This window comes from Gobio gobio (assembly GCF_949357685.1).
Source record: "Gobio gobio genome assembly, chromosome: 19".
In the NCBI taxonomy this organism is placed as follows: Eukaryota; Metazoa; Chordata; class Actinopteri; order Cypriniformes; family Gobionidae; genus Gobio; species Gobio gobio.
The window spans coordinates 19,318,806-19,338,262 of NC_137112.1; the positions used below are offsets into that span (position 1 = coordinate 19,318,806).

The window sequence follows — 19,457 nt, forward strand, 5'->3', positions numbered from 1 at the left end:
TGCCATAACTCTGTCTTTGTGCTAAGCTAGGCTAGCGGTGTGCATCAGTCGGTGTGTTCCTTTAACATTTGTAACTGCTGATTCAAAGTTATTGCCCTTCTCCTTATCTCTTCTTCTGACAGATTTTCTGAATCGTGAACCTTTGTAAAAGGTTTTACAATGACCTCTACCTTTTCCTTATCAGATACAACCATTTCCTCCTCAAATATTAAAACTGGATATTCCCATTGTCTCCTGTTCCCTCCCATCCTCTTTATCATTCCCAAGACTTTTCCCACAGGTTTTGTTCTTTCTATTTCACTACAAAAAAATATCCAACTTATCCTCTTTGTCTGTCTTATCATTCGTCTCACCACTGCTTGTGCCTTCTTATATTGGATTAGATTCTGTAGATTGTGGGTTCTTTTAACCAGTCTGAATGCATTATTTCTATTATTTCACAAGTAGTAACCTAGAATACTGTCTAACACTTGATGGCTGCTCTGTCAAATCCTCATCGTCAGTTATGAACCTGGGTGTGCTCTTTGATACCAGTTTTTCATTTGAAAGCCACGTTTCTAGCATCTGTAAAACTGCATTCTACCATCTTAAAAATATATCTAAATTACGGCACATGCTTTCAAGGCTTTCAATGCTTTCATGTGTTTATGACTCTAGTAATGTAACTCTTTAAAGGGTAACTAAACCCCTGCTCAGAGCTTAACTCCACCCACTGGCAATTTTCAAAAAATGCTGGAAAAGTGGGCAGAGCCCGGCGGACACAGAGGTGACGAACCGAGGGCGGGGCTGAGCGGAGGGTGTGCACCTGAGACCCGCAGTGACGGATTGTTTGACAGCTGTCAGACTCGCGAGTTGCAAAGATGGAGAATGACTGGAGTGACGCCAGCTTTGCAACAGAGCGGTCATTTCTCCTACCTTCACCTGAAGTGGAGGAGGGTGGATTGTCTGTAACAGACACAAACCCGGAGCCTTATCAATGCGAGCCGCTGCTCAAACTGCGTTAACTCCCGATGCCGACGATGCTAGTGAAGCAGCCGCGCAAGAGAACTGACCTAATCTATCTGCGTCCGCGGCAACCACTTGCGTGTCAGGGTTTGAAAAGCGCGTCTCATGTATGAAAATTATCTGTACACATGACGGGCGGCAATAATATCGCAAGAAAAGCATGACGTGTACTGACAACTGCATTATTTAACCGTATTTTCTTCAATACAATGTTAAAGCAAGTGTCAAGTGAGTTTCATTCATAATGTTTACTTCATGTAACATGAGAGTTCATACTGGAGTGAAGCCGTTCTCATCGTGTGATTGGGGGAAACATTTCTGAGGGCGTGGTGAGCTCATGCTAGGGGCGCGGATAGAGAGCCGTTGGAGGTACCATCCTACGTCACGATGTACCACAACGTCCAATAGGAAAATTCAACTGCAGTAGCCACCGTTCAACCTTAAGAGGGCAGCACTTTGGCGGTTTTACACCATATTTTATAGAATTAAAACACTTTATACTCAAATGTCAAAACATTTACTCGAATCAATGAACAGCATTAATAAAGCCCCATTATTACAGATCATTAACTAAAAAAAGTTGGTTTAGGGTTTAGTTACCCTTTAATGCTCTCCTGGGTGGTTGCCCTGCTCACTTAATAAATAAATTGCAGCTGGTCCAAAACGTAGCAGCTCGATTTCTTACTAGAACCAGGAAGTATGACCATATTAGCCCGTTTCTGTCAACACTGCACTGGCTCCCTATTAAACATTGTATACATTTAAAAATCTTGCTAATTACTTACAAAGCACTAAATGGTTTAGCTCCCCAGCTCTTAACGCATTATACTCCATCACGTCTATTGCGGTCTCAAAATTCTGGCCAGTTGATAATACCTAGAATATCAAAATCAACTGCAGGCGGTCGATCCTTTTCCGATTTAGCACCTAAACTCTGGAACAGTCTTCCTAGCATTTTTCGGGAAGCAGACACACTTAAATCAGTTTAAATCTTTACTAAAAACTAGGGCTGTCAAAAGATTAATCGCGATTAATCGCATCCAAAATAAAAGTTTTGTGTTTACATAATATATGTGTGTGTACTCTGTTAATTATTATTTATATATAAATACACACACATTCATGTATATATTTAAGAAATATTTGCATGTATATACAGTATATACATTTATATAATCTATAATATATATAAATATAAATGTTTTATATATAAAAATAATATATTTTTCTTAAATATATACATGCTTGTGTGTGTATTTATATATAAATAATAATTAACAGAGTACACACACATATATTATGTAAACACATATATTATGTGTTTGGATGTGATTAATCGCAATTAATCTTTTGACAGCCCTACTAAAAACACATCTCTTTACTATGGCATACACATAGAACATTATCAATTTATATTATTCAAATCAGTTAAATTATTGTTTTAGGCTGCATTAACTAGGTTAGCCGGAACCGGAAACATTTACATTTAGTCATTTAGCAGACGCTTTTATCCAAAGCGACTTACAAATGAGGGCAATAGAAGCAACTAGAACAGTCAAGGGCAACAATATGCAAGTGCTGTAACAAGTCTCAGTTAATCTAGCACAAAACAGTTTTTTTTATTTTTTTTTATAAATTAGACAGACAGAAAATGAATAGAATGATAAGTGCTATTCTTGATTGGTCAGGTAACATTTCCCATAACACCTGATGTACTCGTTACATCATAAAAAGAATGGCATCTATGCTCTGTTTATCCCAAGTTTTACTGCAGTCAGCCTGATCCGGGCCGTATCCAGATCAGGGGTCTCATTTATAAAACTTTGCGTAGGATTTGCGTCAGAAGTGGCGTACAGATGAAACATAGGACGTGCGTACGCACAGAAATATTTGGATTTATAAAACCGTGCGCACGCACATCCTACGCAGTTTTCCCTTAATAAATCACAATCAATTCTAAATGTAGCGCAGCTTTTGCGGCTTCATGTCACGCCCATAGTTGCCCATAAATAGTCTGTGAAACGCCCACAAGTTAATATTCATCGATTGCGAAATCATGGCAAATACAGAGAGGAAAACAAAAAAAACGTAACTTCACTCAATGTGAAGTAGAAATTATCGTTGGCGAGGTGGAAAAGTAAAAAATATACAAAAAAATATTTTTTGGAGGGCACAGTGTGGGCATTACTAATGCCAAAAAGGCACTTGAGGTGCAAAAGGTTGCAGACGCCGTAAATGCTGTAGCCTCACAACCTCGGGCCGTGGCCGAAAAAATAAAGAAATGGTCGGACATCAAAGTCGAGGCAAATAAGCGTCTAGCGCTCCATCGCCAGAGTGTGTCTGCCACGGGTGGGGGAAAGGGGACACCGGAGCTGACCCCTCTTGATGAGAGACTGGCGTCAATTATTGGGGAATCCCTATTAATCCCTATCCCTATTATCTACGTGGAAATGGGAAATAGTTCAGTGCAAATGTAATTTCTTGCAGCTTTCTGAATGGTTGAGACATACGTCATATGTCATTTTATCGAAAATAAAACAAACTAAAGGCATTTGCATGAATACCATGATTCCGTAGCTGATGAAGAAATTTTTACTATGAAAACAACTTTCCCCAGCGGACAATTAATACATCTATCTTTCTATTTATCTATATATCTCCCTAATTATCTATCTATCTATCTAATTGCATCTATATCTGCTCCGCCAGACGGACACATTGACGAGAATATCAGTTTTGTACATTATTTCGTTCTGTTTACCATATTATTTATGAGGATGAATTGCATAACATGCCAATATTGTTGCAGAACATATTTCACTTTTTTTTTTTTTTGCATTTCCGTTGTAATTTTCGTTTGATTTTGTTTGTTTTACACTGCAGATCAATCAAACGGGTGTTCGTGTAGACTGTTAATTTTAATACTTGCTTTGTGAAGTCTTCAAGTTATTTATGAGAGGCAGTATTGCCATTTCTTTTAAACAACGGTCTACAGTTTCACACACTTTCACGTGTTTCTTCCGTCTGCCGACGGTGTCGCCATTTCTCATTTCACCTGTTTTTGTGCGTACGCCTGGGTCAGAGCTTGCGTGAAGGACCGCACATTTTCCCGTCAAGTTTGCTTTTTATAAATACCAATAATTGCGTAGAGAGTGGCGTACGCCTTCTTTTGTGCGTACGCAACGTTTATAAATGAGGCCCCAGATGGCGGACCTGCACATAGTTATGACCAACGCATCCCTGAAATGTCAATGTCAATGTCAATTAGACTCCCCCCTGTAAATGCGTCATTGACACAACATCCTCAATAAACTCGTCTCTTGTGTGATGACACCAATCTTTCGAATATTCGAAAGATTTAAAAGACTTTCTTAAAAAGTGGGATGCATTTTGAAGAGTGGACCCTTACACTGACATGTATGCTGGTGTTTATTGGATTCGTCCGATCTGAACGATAGGAGATGAAAAATGAGTACTGTGTTTATTAGGCTAATGTTTACATGGCCGGTCCTTTAGCATTTCAATTTAACCCTTTCCTCTCTGGTGTATTTATTATTAAGTTCAGAACATGAATATTGAGTGTCTTAGCTTTCAAATGATGCATAGTTTGTGATAGTTGATTAAATATTTTGTATAAAACAAAAGTAAATAAAAGTACAGACACGCCTACTTCCGTCATATATATATATATATATATATATATATATATATATATATATATATATATATATATATATATATATATATATATATATATATATATATATATCCTACTTTAATTCATAATCAAAGATGATTGTGTTTGTGGGGTGCACTGTAACACGTGTTCATGCTTCGTTTTTAAAAAAATTGCATTATTTTTCATTTATTTGACCTTTATTCTACACTGCTCTGTCCCTCCTTGTAAAACGGTCTGATGCTTTCCGGGTTGTATGAAGCCAGTCCCTCAAAAATACGCAATGGACTCAGATTGGTTAGCTGGCCCAGTGTGTTGTGATTCGCTAACCGCAGTGCACGTTTATCGGAAACGTCACGCCCCTTACCTTTCCCGGTAGACTGTGCTTTGGTCAGTATTAGAAACAATGGCGTCAATAAAACCATATGAGCCCGAATCAGACCGAGAACATTTTAGTGAAGATGATCGAGCATAACCTGTTCAACCTGTTCAGTCCTCAAGAGTAAAGACTGCGGATCTATAGTAATCGCTACTGAATGGCACTGTTACTTTTGTATTTTTAGAACGATTATAGCCAAATATCTGTCCCAAAACGATCACTAAACATTGGCTTTGCTAGTAGCCAAATCACACACAGAACCATGTTTAGCATGCCTGTAGATAAACAATACACAAAAGCTCTAATCAAAGAATCATTTACACTAATGCCAAGTTCGCTGTTGAGATTTTAACGTTAGTGTTTGTAACGTTAGGTGTTCGTATGAATGAGCATTTAACAGACTGCTTTGCTGAACAGCGTTGTCATCTGTTTACTTCCTTGCTACAACGTACAATTAACCTATTACAGGAAAACACATCGATGAAAAATAAATTGACTTAACAGCGTTTCGTCGGAATTGCAGCAACACCACTCCAGCCTAACTATACCACAACAGCGCAGTGATACAAAATGGCCTCACCCCCCCTTATTTCATATTCTCGGAGGAGGGGTTTATGTAAATATTGAGGCTGGTGATGTCACCAAGCCTGGAGGAATGTCTGTAGTCGCCTGCTGGCCGTTTGCTGTAGTCCTTAGAAATTGATTTCTTTAAAAGCAAATATCTCCCTTTGCTTTAAACTTTGAACGTTGTAACTTTGCAGATGTTGTTTATGCTCAAGCAGCAACATTACACGCTAGCTAAAGTTAGAATAGTGAAATCGTGGTTTACCACCCCTTTAATTATTCTTTCCAGTTATGATTTTTGCTTATATCAAGAGGACCAATTATTGTTTCTTCCTTTATATTTTCTAAAGTTTGTATTTGGTCTCTGATTGGTTACTGCTTCCAGAGATGAAATATGGATTTGTCTTTCATTTTATTTTATTTTATTTTATATTTCCTCTTACTGAAACCCTAAAGAATCAAGGTGAATATGGTCTGTACTATTGTCTGTATCTCTCACTGAGAGAAAAGCACATGTTATCAATATGTTTTGGAAAACTTTCTCTGGTTGGGACCAGATCTCACCAACTCCAACCTTGGGAGAGCTGTGATTCTTGGGAGCTTTTGTGTGTGTGCATTGCATGATCTGTGCAGGCCCAATATTGAAGATGGACATTTTCTGCACACGACACCAGACCTGAAGACGCCTTTTTGCAACCTAGGTCAACAGTGATCTAATTCTAGTGATGGGGCGACAACTAGTCTACCTAGTTTAGTGATATGCTCTGCTATCTATCCTTGTGTGAATTTTACTGTGGAAATGTACCGTGACTGTGCATTTTCTCTGCCAATCAGAATCATTCTACATGGCAATAATGACGTGGCTAGACCATGAAAAGTATAACTGTTGAGAAATTGTATGTATGATAGGCGGAGGCAGGAAGACTGGTAGAGGGAGCACGGCCTACAAACTCCTTGTGAGACTTGAAGCTGGCTTCTGCTGATTAATTAATTACACTCCTGACTCTTGGTCTTCATTTTTCACTACTGGTCCTGGGTCCTAAGCTGTTACCCCAACAAACCAATCAGAGTGTCGTCTCCAGAGTGTCATCTCCCATTCCCTTTAAAAGTCAGGTGCGCTTGCATCATGGCGGATGTGTTATTTACATGGCGGAATTTGCTAGCTTAAAGACTGAACGCTTCTTTAGAGAGGAGTCCTTTTATTTTTAATAGTTAAAAGTGTTTGTGTAATGCTGCCCTCTGTGTGTATTAATCAGAGTGTACATGCGTTTTGCACCTGCCTATAGGTGCATATTACTAACACGGCCTTTAAATAAAATGCTGCGCTATTGACTTTAGACCAGGTTTTTGTTGATCAACAGTGCAGTTGTTTTAAGTTGCCTCAAAACGTGCCAACAATATGCCAGAACACACCTCGTTTTCAGACCAGTGCACCCAAGAGCGAACAGACACGAGTGCATTTGCTATTTAAACAAATGCAAGATTTTGTTTAAATCCCAAGGTTTTTTTCTCCATTATGTCACCTGATGGAGTTTTGGTTCCATGCCTCCGTCGCATTTGTCGTCTTTGGCTTTGGCTTGCTCAGTTGGGGACCCTAAATATTAAACTATGTTACTGATGAGCTCATTTCAATTATCATAAAGTCATAATTAAGAGAGAAAATATGATTTTAAATGACCTCATTATTAGATTAAAAGTCAAAAATATGACATGCTAAGTCATTGTGAGATGAACAGTTGAAATTAGGACAGAAAATTCTGAGCAAAAAATTTAAATTTTTGGTTCCCTTTCAGTCGGCCACGTTCGACGAATCGGGATCTGTTTTCAGAGACCAATCTACTTCGAGTGTTAAGAAACGAGCCAATGGACGTCGAGTGCCGGCTGACAGCGGGGGTTGTCAGGGCAACCCAGTGCGTCATTCTGTACTCTAGATGCGCGGTCGAGACTATGAAACCTCAAACGGGGTTGAGTCCCTTTGCTTATTCCCTGATCTAGTTTCTTTTCTGGTGCACCAGAAAAGGGCTACTTTGCCAGAAAAGGGCTACTTTGGCTAATAAGCCTTGGTGACCTGAGGATTACAGTGGGGCTTCCCCGCCGGGTACATCCCCTCGGGCCCCCCACTCGTGGGTGGTTCATGTTCTCCCATGAGAACATGGCCACGTCGGCGTGTTGTTCATCCTGCCACTTTCATAGTCATAGTCTTTCATAGTCTAGCGGCCACGCCCACTGTCTCACGTGCCTGCTGGTAGCTCAAATGGGATTGTTAGTCCTTTTTTGAAAAAAAGGGGGGACCTAGTGTTTCATTTGTGGCTCTGGCAGAGGACCGATGTCAATTGCTGCATTGGAGAGAGGGCTGTTATGCGCTGGAAATTATGCTGAGTTTCCCACTATAATAGTGTGTGCTCATGCTGAGTCAGATTCAGAGTTGACAGCCATGCTTTCCCGGGTGGCTGAGGCGTAGTGCAACGCGTAAATCGTCTTGCCTGCCCCTGTGCCTTTTTTCCCGGATGTGCATCGGAAAAATTAGCAGTATGGAACTATTTGGTGCCAAAAGATGGAATGCCAAAAAGGGCCATAATCTGTATAAGTTTTCCCTCTCTTACTACCCTTTGTCCTGCAAGCATGAGGGTAGTCCCGACCCAGGGGTTATGCAGGAACTGCATGCGGTGGTGGACCTCGCTCCCTGGGTCAGGCGATGTCCACATTAGTGGTCCAGGAACGTCACCTGGGGCTAATTTGGCAGATATGCGTGACGCCTCTTTGGCAACGCCGTCGAGAACTCGCCCAGCAGTTCTCTGTGGCCCAGAAGTGGATGGAGGTGGTAAAAAAAACCCTGCCAAGGGCGTCCCCCTGCGTCTGCCTCCACCCCGCTAAGCCAAGCAGGAGCCTCCACCCGGGCAGCAGGTGGTGGGCGCAAGGGAGGCGCCCAACCATTACAGAGTCCCGTGAAGTCCGGGTTGTATGAAGCCAGTCCCTCAAAAATACGCAATGGACTCAGATTGGTTAGCTGGCCCAGTGTGTTGTGATTCGCTAACCGCAGTGCACGTTTATCGGAAACGTCACGCCCCTTACCTTTCCCGGTAGACTGTGCTTTGGTCAGTATTAGAAACAATGGCGTCAATAAAACCATATGAGCCCGAATCAGACCGAGAACATTTTAGTGAAGATGATCGAGCATAACCTGTTCAACCTGTTCAGTCCTCAAGAGTAAAGACTGCGGATCTATAGTAATCGCTACTGAATGGCACTGTTACTTTTGTATTTTTAGAACGATTATAGCCAAATATCTGTCCCAAAACGATCACTAAACATTGGCTTTGCTAGTAGCCAAATCACACACAGAACCATGTTTAGCATGCCTGTAGATAAACAATACACAAAAGCTCTAATCAAAGAATCATTTACACTAATGCCAAGTTCGCTGTTGAGATTTTAACGTTAGTGTTTGTAACGTTAGGTGTTCGTATGAATGAGCATTTAACAGACTGCTTTGCTGAACAGCGTTGTCATCTGTTTACTTCCTTGCTACAACGTACAATTAACCTATTACAGGAAAACACATCGATGAAAAATAAATTGACTTAACAGCGTTTCGTCGGAATTGCAGCAACACCACTCCAGCCTAACTATACCACAACAGCGCAGTGATACAAAATGGCCTCACCCCCCCTTATTTCATATTCTCGGAGGAGGGGTTTATGTAAATATTGAGGCTGGTGATGTCACCAAGCCTGGAGGAATGTCTGTAGTCGCCTGCTGGCCGTTTGCTGTAGTCCTTAGAAATTGATTTCTTTAAAAGCAAATATCTCCCTTTGCTTTAAACTTTGAACGTTGTAACTTTGCAGATGTTGTTTATGCTCAAGCAGCAACATTACACGCTAGCTAAAGTTAGAATAGTGAAATCGTGGTTTACCACCCCTTTAATTATTCTTTCCAGTTATGATTTTTGCTTATATCAAGAGGACCAATTATTGTTTCTTCCTTTATATTTTCTAAAGTTTGTATTTGGTCTCTGATTGGTTACTGCTTCCAGAGATGAAATATGGATTTGTCTTTCATTTTATTTTATTTTATTTTATATTTCCTCTTACTGAAACCCTAAAGAATCAAGGTGAATATGGTCTGTACTATTGTCTGTATCTCTCACTGAGAGAAAAGCACATGTTATCAATATGTTTTGGAAAACTTTCTCTGGTTGGGACCAGATCTCACCAACTCCAACCTTGGGAGAGCTGTGATTCTTGGGAGCTTTTGTGTGTGTGCATTGCATGATCTGTGCAGGCCCAATATTGAAGATGGACATTTTCTGCACACGACACCAGACCTGAAGACGCCTTTTTGCAACCTAGGTCAACAGTGATCTAATTCTAGTGATGGGGCGACAACTAGTCTACCTAGTTTAGTGATATGCTCTGCTATCTATCCTTGTGTGAATTTTACTGTGGAAATGTACCGTGACTGTGCATTTTCTCTGCCAATCAGAATCATTCTACATGGCAATAATGACGTGGCTAGACCATGAAAAGTATAACTGTTGAGAAATTGTATGTATGATAGGCGGAGGCAGGAAGACTGGTAGAGGGAGCACGGCCTACAAACTCCTTGTGAGACTTGAAGCTGGCTTCTGCTGATTAATTAATTACACTCCTGACTCTTGGTCTTCATTTTTCACTACTGGTCCTGGGTCCTAAGCTGTTACCCCAACAAACCAATCAGAGTGTCGTCTCCAGAGTGTCATCTCCCATTCCCTTTAAAAGTCAGGTGCGCTTGCATCATGGCGGATGTGTTATTTACATGGCGGAATTTGCTAGCTTAAAGACTGAACGCTTCTTTAGAGAGGAGTCCTTTTATTTTTAATAGTTAAAAGTGTTTGTGTAATGCTGCCCTCTGTGTGTATTAATCAGAGTGTACATGCGTTTTGCACCTGCCTATAGGTGCATATTACTAACACGGCCTTTAAATAAAATGCTGCGCTATTGACTTTAGACCAGGTTTTTGTTGATCAACAGTGCAGTTGTTTTAAGTTGCCTCAAAACGTGCCAACAATATGCCAGAACACACCTCGTTTTCAGACCAGTGCACCCAAGAGCGAACAGACACGAGTGCATTTGCTATTTAAACAAATGCAAGATTTTGTTTAAATCCCAAGGTTTTTTTCTCCATTATGTCACCTGATGGAGTTTTGGTTCCATGCCTCCGTCGCATTTGTCGTCTTTGGCTTTGGCTTGCTCAGTTGGGGACCCTAAATATTAAACTATGTTACTGATGAGCTCATTTCAATTATCATAAAGTCATAATTAAGAGAGAAAATATGATTTTAAATGACCTCATTATTAGATTAAAAGTCAAAAATATGACATGCTAAGTCATTGTGAGATGAACAGTTGAAATTAGGACAGAAAATTCTGAGCAAAAAATTTAAATTTTTGGTTCCCTTTCAGTCGGCCACGTTCGACGAATCGGGATCTGTTTTCAGAGACCAATCTACTTCGAGTGTTAAGAAACGAGCCAATGGACGTCGAGTGCCGGCTGACAGCGGGGGTTGTCAGGGCAACCCAGTGCGTCATTCTGTACTCTAGATGCGCGGTCGAGACTATGAAACCTCAAACGGGGTTGAGTCCCTTTGCTTATTCCCTGATCTAGTTTCTTTTCTGGTGCACCAGAAAAGGGCTACTTTGCCAGAAAAGGGCTACTTTGGCTAATAAGCCTTGGTGACCTGAGGATTACAGTGGGGCTTCCCCGCCGGGTACATCCCCTCGGGCCCCCCACTCGTGGGTGGTTCATGTTCTCCCATGAGAACATGGCCACGTCGGCGTGTTGTTCATCCTGCCACTTTCATAGTCATAGTCTTTCATAGTCTAGCGGCCACGCCCACTGTCTCACGTGCCTGCTGGTAGCTCAAATGGGATTGTTAGTCCTTTTTTGAAAAAAAGGGGGGACCTAGTGTTTCATTTGTGGCTCTGGCAGAGGACCGATGTCAATTGCTGCATTGGAGAGAGGGCTGTTATGCGCTGGAAATTATGCTGAGTTTCCCACTATAATAGTGTGTGCTCATGCTGAGTCAGATTCAGAGTTGACAGCCATGCTTTCCCGGGTGGCTGAGGCGTAGTGCAACGCGTAAATCGTCTTGCCTGCCCCTGTGCCTTTTTTCCCGGATGTGCATCGGAAAAATTAGCAGTATGGAACTATTTGGTGCCAAAAGATGGAATGCCAAAAAGGGCCATAATCTGTATAAGTTTTCCCTCTCTTACTACCCTTTGTCCTGCAAGCATGAGGGTAGTCCCGACCCAGGGGTTATGCAGGAACTGCATGCGGTGGTGGACCTCGCTCCCTGGGTCAGGCGATGTCCACATTAGTGGTCCAGGAACGTCACCTGGGGCTAATTTGGCAGATATGCGTGACGCCTCTTTGGCAACGCCGTCGAGAACTCGCCCAGCAGTTCTCTGTGGCCCAGAAGTGGATGGAGGTGGTAAAAAAAACCCTGCCAAGGGCGTCCCCCTGCGTCTGCCTCCACCCCGCTAAGCCAAGCAGGAGCCTCCACCCGGGCAGCAGGTGGTGGGCGCAAGGGAGGCGCCCAACCATTACAGAGTCCCGTGAAGTCCACTCCACAAGAGCAAGCGGCCCTGAAACGGGCAGCCCAGTGAGAAGGGGAACTGCTCTCGGGGAGACAGTGTCCACACCCATCCCTCCCCTGGAGGAGGACCGGGGGAGAATATTTTTTGGTTTCGGTCCTGCCGCTGGCTCTCCGGAGTCCAGCGGTACCCACATTCTCAGAGCATTTTCCTCCCTCCCTGGGCCCCGAGAGGGTCAGGTTGGCAGTGTGAGACGCCCCCGGGCCTTGACACTCCTTTCCTCCCCTCTCCCCCTCGCCAGGGGGCGGCAGTGTGGGCACCAAGGACGCCACCAGGCCTTCTCATCCACACTCCGCCCCACCCTGGAATACTCAGACAACACTCCGGGCCACCCGAGTTGGGTCTGCATACTCCACCTCGCTGCCCCAACCCGGGTACGTCTGTGGTGCCGTTGGTCCCACTTGCTCAGTCTCTGGGGGCCTGACTAGGTCTCCCCAGGCCATCTCACTGGCTCAGACTCAGCTATGCGGTTCAGTTCGCTCGCCGGCCTCCCAAGTACAGGGGTATCCTCTTCACCACCGTGCGGAGCAGCGATGGCCATGTCTTGCGGTCAGAGATCGATGTCCTGCTGGTGAAGGACTTTAGAACCTCAGAGCAGCTCTTCATCTGTTAAAGAGGCCAGCAGAAGGGAAAGGCTGTCTCCAAGCAGAGGTTAGCCCACTGGATAGTGGATGCTATCGTCTTGGCTTACCAGTCCCAAGACAAGTGTAGCTTCCTCCTGGGCGCTGGCTCAAGGCGCCTCGCTGACAGATATATGTAGAGCTGCGGGCTGGGCGACACCTAACACGTTCGCTAGATTCTATAGCCTCCGTGTAGAGCCGGTTATCTTCCCGCATCCTCGCCCCCAGTGGCCAGTAGCGCTAAGTGCCTGTTCTAGTGTCGGGTTGTAGCGCCACTCCCGCCACGGTACCAGCTACCCTACTCGGCTAGCCCCGTGCCTTTCCCTGTCATCTTTGGCGGTGTTCTTTCCCCCCTGGGACCAGGTTGGATCCACCCCAGAGACTGCTATATGTAGTACTACCCTGATAGGTTAGTCCTTATGTGTATTCCGCTACCTCTCCTTCCATTGAAGGATGTAGCTCCGCAGCATACCATCTCCCGAGACAGGCACGCTTTCCCAGCGTTATCCAATAGTCACGCTGAGTGACCGGGTCTTGCAGGAACAGCAGTGATTGACCTTCCCTGTCGGGAACCCTGACTCCCAATCCAACATAGGAGTGGTCCAGCGAGCTCAGGCAGGGCTCTGGAATGGCCAGCATCCCTGGCATGTAGGTAGGGATCCCAATCCGTCGGTCAGTTCCGACATACGTCTCCATTCCCTCCTTCAGGGAACGAGGGTTATATACGTAACCGAGACGATTTAAAGTCAACATTATGACATAAAAATCTAAATTATGATTAAAAGTCCTAATTATGAGATAAAAAGCTGAAATTAGATTTTAAAAGTCTAAATTATGACCAAAACACACATTAAGACATTTAAGAGATTAAATCATGCTTCTTCTTTTTTTAAATGCGCTTTTCATTTTTTGATTCACACTTATAATAATATTTACATTATTGTTTTAATTTTGTGCAATATATATATATTTTTTACATGCGTTTTATATACGTGAAAATGATAACCGCATCGGTCTGAAACTAGCAAAAAACATTAACATTTAACTGGCATCTCACCATATCATCAGTAATGTAGAGTCGGAGGGCGCCAGCACTGTAGTACACAAAGCCTGCTGAGTTGATGGAGTAGGCAGATACTCCAATGTACATCATATTAGTGTTCTGATAAGGTAACGAGAAAGGTGTTGAGGAGAAAGGGGGTTCCTTGTGTTGTCCAATGTTGTAGAATTCACCCTATAAAGTGTGAAAAAAATCTGAATTTAGCTATAAAATGAGATTTTTACAGAGATGTTTTAGAGAAATATAACACATAGTAGTGCTTGAGATTACCTTTAAATCCAAGTCAATTGAAGTATTAGAAATGACAGGAGACTCCACCATGGAGTAGTCAATTTCAGCATATTGGTCAACTTTGGCTAAAACTGGAGGGTCAACAATAGAAACGTTTTTTTTTTGTGTGTGTACTTGATAATTGTATTGAATAATGCTGGTTTTCATACCAATCCTGAAAAAATAATAAATAATGATTTATCACATCACCATTTAATGTTTTCAGGTGGGGGTTCATTTCAGCAATGGAGTCAGCCACCAAAGGGCAGATCTGAAACAGCAGATTGTTGTATGTAAAACTTTGGTATACCCTTAAATTGCATCTCAGTTCTTGTTTAACAGTATACATTTAGTAGAGGGCATTCATACAGCCTAGATTCCTTACCTGTTTCTGCAGAGTATTGCGTAAAGCCTTATTAATGAAGGAACTGAAGAGGTTATACAACCAGCTGTCATAAATACAGGAAATAATAGTGTAAAAGACAACTCTTTCAATTGTCATTTTTTTGTCAAATAACTTGAATTCCTGATGTTATATTATCATAATTATTAATATTAAACTAACACATAGTAATTATAGTATTTCGATTGTTTAAATTATCAGCTTATCAAATGTCCTCTTATAAGAAGTTAATATTGCCCTGTCCCACCTTACTGAACTTTTCACTGAACTGTAAGAATTTACTGTAAATTTACAGCAACTTACTGGCACTTTTGGTTGCCATTAAGACTGTAAATTTACATGGGTACTGTAAATCATTAATTACAATTGTACTGTAAAAATACAGCGAACTATTGAATTCATACTGTAAAATTAATAAACTTTTTTACAGTTATTACTGTAAAAATTACAGTAGAAATAATGTATGAACACTAAAAAAATGTACTGTACAATTTACAGGAATGTACTGGCCCAAAAAGTACCCCAAAAATCCTGTAAAAATATTGTTAATTGTGTAAAATTGATTATAGAATAATACTGCAAAGCAATTTACAATTAGTTGTTGTATGTGAAATACAGTAATTTGCAAAAATACTAACTTTTAACTCAAATAATATATATAGAATCAAACCATGATTTTATTTGTGCAAGCTTTACTTTGAAATAGGGATGGCTGAAGCGAAACTAACATTTCAGCGCTTTGTCGAGATCCCGAAGCGCAGATGTTTCGAAACACTGCTCTCCGAACTGTGATTCGAAACACCTATGTCACGTGACTATGGCTAAATAAAGCTTCAAGTGTTTCAACAGGTGGCACCTGTCGAAACTGCGTTTGATTGAAAGGGGCGGGAACAAGCCACACAGTCACACATCTGTATGGAGTTTAGTCTGGGGCATGCTCTGCTGCGACAGCACGGCCTGTACTTGTTTGACGCTGTTTGATTTAGTTTTTGTCTGTAATTTATTTTTCATTTTTTTCATGTTAAGTTATACTTGGCTGGATGAACAATGACTCCTCGTTACAAGGCGATTACTATTATTGCCTTAATCTTAATGGCATGGCTGATCTGCAGGAACCATGCATACCCGACAGACAGGTTACAGTCACCTACAGTCGTGATGTGCTGATGTCGTGATGTGCTTTTACTACACCGGTCCTCGATGCTGTGTAACATCAAGCCTAATGTGGTCTTACCACCGGAGCTTAGGCCAAGGAAAAGAGGAAGACGTGGGGGTATTCGCAGCAGAATTAGGAAACGTCCATTTAAACCTCCTCTTCCCTTTATTATACTATCAAATATACGTTCACTTCACAATAAAATGGACTTGTTACATGCCAGGTGTCGACTGGAAAGGGCCTTCAGGGATATTTGTATCATCGCCCTATCAGAAACTTGGCTAGACCAGTCAGTCTCAGATGCACACCCCGTATATGCCGAATATCCAAGGAGTAAGGCTGTAAAAAGAGAGACCATCGAACCAGACATTGATTTGGGCTCTGCAGAGAATGTAAAAAAGTCAGTGGGTTATGGTCAGAAAAAAACACAATAGGAGATGTACCACTTGTCACATAAACATGAAAATGTAGTAATGCCCAAATCAAGGCTAAGGTCTCCTTTTCAATGGTTGAATAATGTACTTGATGCGAATTGAATTTTCTAGAGAAAACTGACCGGATGGTCTACTCCATTTTCATCAGTCTGTATTACAGCGCCAGCACCAACCTGGCTAGCATCCACCTGGATCTGAAAAGGTGACTCAAAGTGTGGGGCCACCAGTACGGGTGCCGTGCTGAGCAACCTCTTAACATTTTCAAATGCCTGTTGGCACAGTAAAGACCACTCAAATTTTACATTGGTTTTCAGCAAATCTGTTAAAGGAGCTACTACGGATGAAAAGTTTGGACAAAAACTCCTATAATAACCCACCATGCCTAAAAAACGCATTAACTCCCGCTTAGTACTTGGTGGAGGGAAGTTATCAATGGCCAGAACCTTAGCCCGCACAGGACGCACCATGCCTTGCCCAACTACTTTTCCCAAATACGTTACCGTTGCCCTGGCGGACTCACACTTCGCCAGGTTAACTGTAAGTCGAGCCTCAGCAAGACGTTCAAACAGAGCTCGGACACGGCAGAGATGTTGTTCCCAGGTCTGACTGTAGACCACAACATCATCTAAGTATACAGCACAGCCCTCTAAGCCAGACGTTACCTGGTTCATCAGGCGCTGGAAAGTGGTAGGAGCATTTATAAGGCCAAAACTCATCACAGAATAAGAGAATAGTCCAAATGAAGTAATAAATGATGCAATCTCTTGAGCACGAGGAGTAAGAGGCACTTGCCAGTAACCCTTCAATAGATCGAATTTACTGACATAAGTAGCCGGACCAATTTGGTCTATACAATCCTCCATGCGTGGCAGAGGGAAATAATCAGGTTTCGTAACATTGTTTAATTTTCGATAATCTGTACAGAACCGATACGTTCCATCTGGTTTACCCACTGTAGGAATTGTGGGCACAGACACATAGATGAATGAATCTTCCAAATGATTTGATCAAATTAACATCCCCTTTACAAAGCCCAATTCAGCTCCAGACCCCAGGAAATCAACCATCTATCACCAGAGACGGCTCCATTCTGCCCGGAGCTACTACTTTTATATAATAATTACTTGATTGACTATGAACTTTTGACCAAAACGTAGACAAAGAGAACAAAAGACTCGGTGTGATCACAAGACAAAGAAACAAACCAGATCTCTGTCTTCGCAATGACCGGTAAATTAACTCCACGTGACACAGCTAAAACTCCAAGCAAACTCACAGAAACTGTGTTGCATATGAACTGCATCAAATCATTGATTATTGGACTTGCATTAAAATAGCCTTCGACCTAGCTTGTTAGTGTGTCTACAACTGATATCCGTGACTATTATGCATGTATATCACTCCCAATTCATGCAATTATGTAACTATTGAACGAGTGCATGAAAAGGCACCGTGTTTGATATCTTTTTGTTCGTATGGGTATAATCCAACAGATGAGCTGAATGAAATCTTTGTAGAATGGATCATGTCCTTATAGTAAGAAATTAGGTCTAAATTTACTCTCTGCTTAAGGGCAGGAAACTAAATTACCATAGATAACCCAATTTTATGGGAGGGGTGGAAACACAGTCACCCCTGAACCCTAATTGGCCAGAACCCATCCAGGGGATGGACAAATATTTGAGTTTTAATCTCAGAACACGGACAAAGAGTCCAGAGTGGAGTTGAGTTCCAGCAGTTGACGAGAGTTGAGTTCTGAACGGAGAGCTCCCAGGAGTGCTCTGCCCAGTCGGGAACTGTTCGCAGTGCAGTTCCAGAATCCGCCAAGGAGACGATCGTGGCAGACCAAGATCAGAGAAAATGGGTTAACAGATTTCATTCAGACCATCTGCTCTCCTCTCACTTTCCTTTCTTTTACTTAAAGTTTATTTTCTTTCCGTTAAGTCTCGTGTTCTGTTAAGTTTCACCGCAAAGTTTCTCAACGAGTCTCCAACAGCGCGCTTCAACTTCAAACAATGCCCACAAGACTTCATCCAGCCGCCAACACGCCATGTGATTGGCTTCCCAAGACGTCGATCAAAAGACACGACCAGACCTTCAGCGAATCAAAGACCCGGCAAAACCCCTCTCCAGCCAGGGAAAAGGAGAGTCCCCTGTCAGAGACGACACGTGAGACACAAACGCAAGTAATACCTCCAGATTCCGAGCTGAACTGGTGCATAATCCCTACACCACCAACAAGCAAGGTGATGCCCATCTGGAAGAGGAAGGTTTAGCAATATTATGCTCAGTCATATAGTTAATTTCAGAATGTATATAACGCTGTTTATCCTGGGAGACACTGTAAAAGCGCTGACGTATAGGTTTTGCTTCTCCGACATCTCTGTCATGCTCTATTAGATGGGTCTGAGTTGGAGCATCTGCAAATAAGACTGAAAACTCAAAGATTAACGACATCAACTCAGTTCTTTGTTGATCAGGTAAATGTTGCACCAACTGCTCCAAATTAGTCAGAGTTTCTGAATTCTTCAAACGTGGCTGTAAAAGACAGTCATCAGGTGTCACAACATCTTCTGATACAGCCGTCACTGGGCAAGAAACTGCAGCCATCGCAACAGCCACTGGAGCTGCCCCAGAGACCACTGAACGAACATAGAATGGTTTTAATAAATTAGAATGGCACAACTGAGTGCGTCTTTTACACTCGGGTGTAGAAATTATGTAATTCTGATCAGATACTTTACATGGCAAACCCTCCTCCCAATCATGATTGAGCTCCACACAGTACGCCCACAACAGAGATTTTAAGCTCTGTTGGAAGCGTTCCAAAACCCCTTGACTCTGGGCATGGTAGGCAGTAGATTGATTATGCCTCACCCCAAGCTGTTTCAACACCTCCTGAAACATACCAGAGGTAAAATTAGTTCCTTGGTCACTTTGGATGACCTTAGGAATCCCAAAAATGAATATAAATTGAGTCAAGGCCTTTACCATGGAACGAGTCGTGATGGAACGGAGAGGATAAGCGGCTGGATATCTTGTACTTTGACACATGACAGTAAGAAGGTAGATGTTACCAGACTTTGACGGCGGTAACGGACCAACACAGTCTATCACCAAATGTTGGAACGGTGGTTCCACGGCTGGAATAGGATACAAGGGGACTGGTTTGAGAGGCTAGTTAGGTTTACCTGTTAATTGGCATGTCGGACAAGTTTTAATATACTGTCTAACATCTTTCTTCATTCGGGGCCAATA

General features: G+C 42.3%; 1 protein-coding gene across 1 annotated transcript in view; it reads right to left on the reverse strand.

Annotated features, from left to right (window-relative positions):
- Positions 1-19,457, reverse strand: part of LOC307142845 (bactericidal permeability-increasing protein-like) — a 282,251-nt gene that overhangs the window by 51,735 nt on the left and 211,059 nt on the right. The window contains exons 6-9 of the mRNA XM_079843979.1: positions 14,592-14,655; positions 14,417-14,477; positions 14,207-14,298; positions 13,934-14,110 (exon numbers count right to left, since the gene is read on the reverse strand). Of these exons, the coding sequence (XP_079700105.1) occupies positions 13,934-14,110; positions 14,207-14,298; positions 14,417-14,477; positions 14,592-14,655 (394 nt within the window). The remainder of the gene's footprint in view (positions 1-13,933; positions 14,111-14,206; positions 14,299-14,416; positions 14,478-14,591; positions 14,656-19,457) is intronic.